This window comes from Thalia democratica, chromosome 8 (assembly GCF_965202585.1).
Source record: "Thalia democratica chromosome 8, ktThaDemo2.hap1.1, whole genome shotgun sequence".
NCBI lineage: Eukaryota > Metazoa > Chordata > Thaliacea > Salpida > Salpidae > Thalia > Thalia democratica.
In genome coordinates this window covers 6,150,207-6,154,602 of record NC_139172.1, presented here as the reverse complement: position 1 = coordinate 6,154,602, position 4,396 = coordinate 6,150,207, and the positions used below count along the sequence as shown (strand labels likewise).

General features: G+C 30.7%; 1 protein-coding gene across 1 annotated transcript; it reads right to left on the bottom strand.

The window, feature by feature from the left end:
* Positions 1-237: 237 nt before the first annotated feature.
* Positions 238-4,043, bottom strand: LOC145842836 (carboxypeptidase B-like). Its single transcript, XM_082950315.1, has 11 exons — positions 3,985-4,043; positions 3,801-3,873; positions 3,674-3,744; positions 3,341-3,512; positions 2,865-3,065; positions 2,432-2,542; positions 1,905-2,108; positions 1,581-1,667; positions 1,203-1,287; positions 857-969; positions 238-309 (listed from the first exon to the last, which is right to left on the bottom strand). Exons 1-11 carry the CDS (start codon positions 4,041-4,043, stop codon positions 238-240), a joined length of 1,248 nt encoding a protein of 415 aa, XP_082806441.1.
* Positions 4,044-4,396: the final 353 nt, after the last annotated feature.

The window sequence follows — 4,396 nt, the reverse complement described above, 5'->3', positions numbered from 1 at the left end:
TTATTCTTGTATTTGCTAATACACCATACAATTCAAAGTATATTAGCTTAGGATAAACTAAAAGATTCTCTAAGGATTTTCCAAAAAAAATAGTAGTTATTTGTTAGTAATTGACTGCTGTTGTTCTAATGTTTAGAAAGTTGAATATATTTTTATTAACATATAAAAAGTAAAAGAAGACTACGTTTGTTTAGCATATCTTTTTATTCATTAAATACAATCACAATCATTTTAAAATTATTTCATGTCTTTAGCATGTTTGAACATGAGATCCAATCCGGCGTAGATTTCTTCGCAAGAGTCATGGATCTGAAACAAATTAAATTTTAAAATACTTAAATATTATGTATAAACTTATAAATTTTTTCAAAAATTGTCTTTACTTATGATATTAAAAAATACTAGAACATAATATTTTAGTATTTACTTACATGTAATAAATTCATGAAGTTGTTGGTTTTAAGATCCGTAGTTTTTTTGATTAAAATAGTATTAGATATAAGTTTATAGAAAACAAAAAAAGTTTTTGTAACAAAACTAATTGGAAAGTAGGCCCTTTTGAATGTTTATTATAATGTTTTTTTTAAATACTAAAAAACAAACAAGTTGAACAAAAGTTTGTTACTTAAAATTCAGTATTTAGTTATATTATCAAATATTATTTAAAAATATTATTTATTGAAGTTTTTAGTCTTACTAATTGCTAAAACAGTTTTTTTTTGTCTAACGCAGTACAAATATTTCGATATTCAAAATGAACATAATTTTTTCTAACTAATCTTTTTGGATCAAGTTCTAATTGCACATAATACTCATCAAGTACTAAAAAAGTTAAATATAAACAAAAGCAAATTACTTGAGATTCTGGGAGAATGAATCCGTATCTTCCTTGATCCCTCAACTCGATTGTGTACGACATTTTTGCTCCGAAGTCGTATGCGTAGTCGTCGGATCCACCGGCGGCCAAGTCTAAAGTAACATTGAAAAACATTGATAACTCAAACAAATGTTCAGTTTTAAATGTTCACTGATAAACAAAATTGTGCAGAAAGTTTCAATTAAGGCAGATTAAAATAATTGTTAGAAGTACATGTTAGAAGCTTTCACTTTACGCCCTAAACAACTATTTACGGTTAAAGTTGTCATTTTAATTCTTAATTTTTTTCAATAAAAAATAGTTAATGTAATTAAATTGAACTGACACATGGACGCGTATCCCGGGCCTCCCTCGAAAGTTCTTCCGTGGACGGCCTTGATGGCGGCAGCAGCGTCTTGGAAAAGATTTTCCTGGAAAATAAATAAAAATCAATTTACGATTAGTTTTAAGTTTTAGCTTTGGGTGTTATTTTTAAAAATTTTTAAATTTGTCAAATCAGTTCAAGTAAAAAATATATTATCAAAAGGTTTCAAATTCGAGCTAGTATTGATCCAAAAATAACAAACAATAAATTTGTCAACTCTGATAATTTTTGTATTTCTAAGAATTGCTTATTTCTAATGATTTGAAAATTTATAAGTCTGTGAACCTTAATAATTTTTATAAACTGCGAAGTGATAAAAAATAAAATAGTTAAACAAACATGCTCGTCCTTGTTGTCAACATCAGCAACAGCGTATGAGTAAGGGTAGATGTAAACTTGTCCGTAAGAGTGGAAGGTGACGTACATCTGGTAAAAAAATTATGATTAATATTAATTAAGCTCAACAACTTGAGTTGCAATAAAGTGAAAAATGTTTATGGTTGTTCTGTTTTAACCAACAATCAATAACTTTTAAAAACTTGAACCAAAACAATATGAACTTTGATCCAAAACTTTTCTTATTAATAAAAATGGTTAGAATTGACTTAAAAATACAGTAAAGTTCTGTTAATGATTGATGATTTTTTAAAAACCAAAACGCACGTTGATTTTTCCCATGTTGGCTTCGATGAATCCCTGGAGTGCCTGGGAAAGCGGTTCGGAGGCGACCGATGGTCCGTAGTAGGTTTCGGAGCATGGGTTGTTGGAGGCGCCCGGACCGGACCACCCGGCGTTGAAGTTCCTGTTTGGATCGACTCCGTCGCACAATGTTCCGTAGTTAGAACGAGTCTTTCTCCACATGCGGTCCTGTTGGTCATTGGATAAAAAACAACATGTTACAAAGTTGATTGCACTTTCAAAATCTAATCAGTGTTTACTATTATAAATTGAACTTTTTTATGTCCTTTGATGGCGCGCTTATTGAACGAAATACATTGCGACGTGTTTTTAAGTTGAATATATCGAAAAAATATAAAATATATAAAATGTTGGTAATTATTTAAATTGGTAAATTTTAAATTTTTATTCAGTCTGAAGAGAAAAAAAAATCTTAATCTATAATTTCAGCTCACATTAGCCTACTTTAAAATGTATAAAAATATTTAAATTTTTTATGACAAGTAACTGACGTTGGTCCACGAGTACTCGTATCCGTCGACGTTGAGAACTGGAATGATGGCGAAGGTGAGAGAGTCCATCAAAGCGGTGACTTCCTGGTCCTTTCCGTATCCAGAGATCAACTAAATAAAAAGTCCCGATTAACTTTACAGACGCTACAAAAGTAATTGAATGAAATTTAATTTAAGCCAAATGAAACATTTATAAAACTTACTTTAATCAAAGATGTGCAAATTAAATATTTTATTTACAACAAGGTTTCAGTGACAAAAAAACTACGAATCAGTGAATTGAGAATTTTTTATTAGTTAAGAAAAATAACTATATAGAACTTACTTTAAAAAATTACTTAAAATCTGGTAAAAAAGTTTCAAACATTTTCATCTTCAAGCGACAACGTGTTTATTCCTTATAATGTGTTTTTTGTTAGAAATATCTACTCACGTGATCAACGTAGCACTGGCACACCGCTGGTGAGATCCACTCACGGGCGTGCATTCCGCAGTCGATCACAACCATGGGGTTGTTGGCCGATTTGCCGAGGGTGAGCATGTTGATGTTCCTGCTTTCGGTGGTTTTCCCCAACACGGAAGCGCGGGCGAGTTCGGGGTTGGCGGCGGCGATGTCGGAAACCCACTGTTCGATCTGAAAAATATAACAAGTTGAAATAAATAAGTGGTTTAAGTTTTTATTGTTATTTGTTTCTAATACGATTGATTTTTAAATCAAATAAATACTGAAACCAGCTAAGGAAACAGTATAAACATTAAATATTTTCTTATTTATTACAATCATTTAAAATAGTTTTTTGTCACATCAAATTTACGATATTTAAATAATGTTGATTTTAATAAAAACATTTTGTTACGACATTATTCATGATAAAAATAGTTTACATATGACATTAACGTATCACAAACTTCTGAAGCGGTGTGGTAGACGTCGTAGTCGTACGACTGGTCGCCGAAGATACCCCTGTTCTTCCTGACGACGTCAAACTGCTGGTTGATGGTTTCCTGAACGTCGAACATCTTGACCTTGTAGCTGATGCCTTCCTTCACCAGGGACCTCTTCACATTTTTCACGTACTCACTGCAGAGATGAAGTTTTAAAGATAAAGTATATGTTGTGAAGGTTCTAAACATGCGCTTTTTGTTAAGATTATTCTTAAAAAATTGAGAATCACAGTTTAAAAACGTTGCTTGTATTTTTCAATGTTTATTTTGTTGTATCGAAACACGTTTAAATAAAACCTTTGAATTCTGATTTCCACAATCTTGTTAACTTCAATTGATTCTGAGCTGTCTGGTTTCCAGTAGTCGACCTTAACAGTTATTTACATTCAAAGCAGTGTAAAATTTAGTTTCAAAAACAACCTACATTTACAGCATCGAATGATCTGATGGTTTGAAGGTGACCTTCGGTTTTTGGGTACAACGTCAAAACTTGATCGCTGAAATTTTTCACTTGTTTTTGTTTTATGTTTATATTTTTAATTTTATTACTTCGTTGATAAAAAAAAGTATTAATATATTTTTGTTGTTAACACAATGTTATGGCTTACCCGTCGAATCTTTTGGCAAAGGCCAAGCCTATGAGAGCAAGTGCTACTAAATACTTCATTGTATTTGAACTACTTTATGTTTTTAGAATTTTACGATGCAGTATTTATACTGTACGCGCGAGAATTCTTGCACATTGCATCTTGTTTGCTTTGCTACCAAGCAAGTGGTTTTCTTCTCACAAGTTAATAAAAAATAGTTATATAAACTCTATATATAACTTTTTGTACGTATCAAAATAAATTTGATACAAAACACTAGCTATATTGTTCTGCGAAACAGTTACGTAAATTAACGGTAATTATAAGAAGTATTAAATTTTTGGAATCTATCTATATTTTCTACTTGTTATCGTTACAAACTTTTTTTTTTTTAACTGAAGTTTTTACAAACTTTTTTAAGTAAAACGTATAA

What these genes read in the sequence shown, in the direction of transcription:
- LOC145842836 (XM_082950315.1), bottom strand. Translation starts at nt 4,043, where the DNA reads ATGAAGTATTTAGTAGCACTTGCTCTCATAGGCTTGGCCTTTGCCAAA. An exon ending in TTTGCCAAAAGATTCGACGG is followed by an intron (nt 3,874 to 3,984) that starts GTAAGCCATAAC and finishes GAAAAATTTCAG; the next exon opens with CGATCAAGTTTTGACGTTGT. An exon ending in CCAACATGGGAAAAATCAAC is followed by an intron (nt 1,668 to 1,904) that starts GTGCGTTTTGGT and finishes TTTTTTTACCAG; the next exon opens with ATGTACGTCACCTTCCACTC.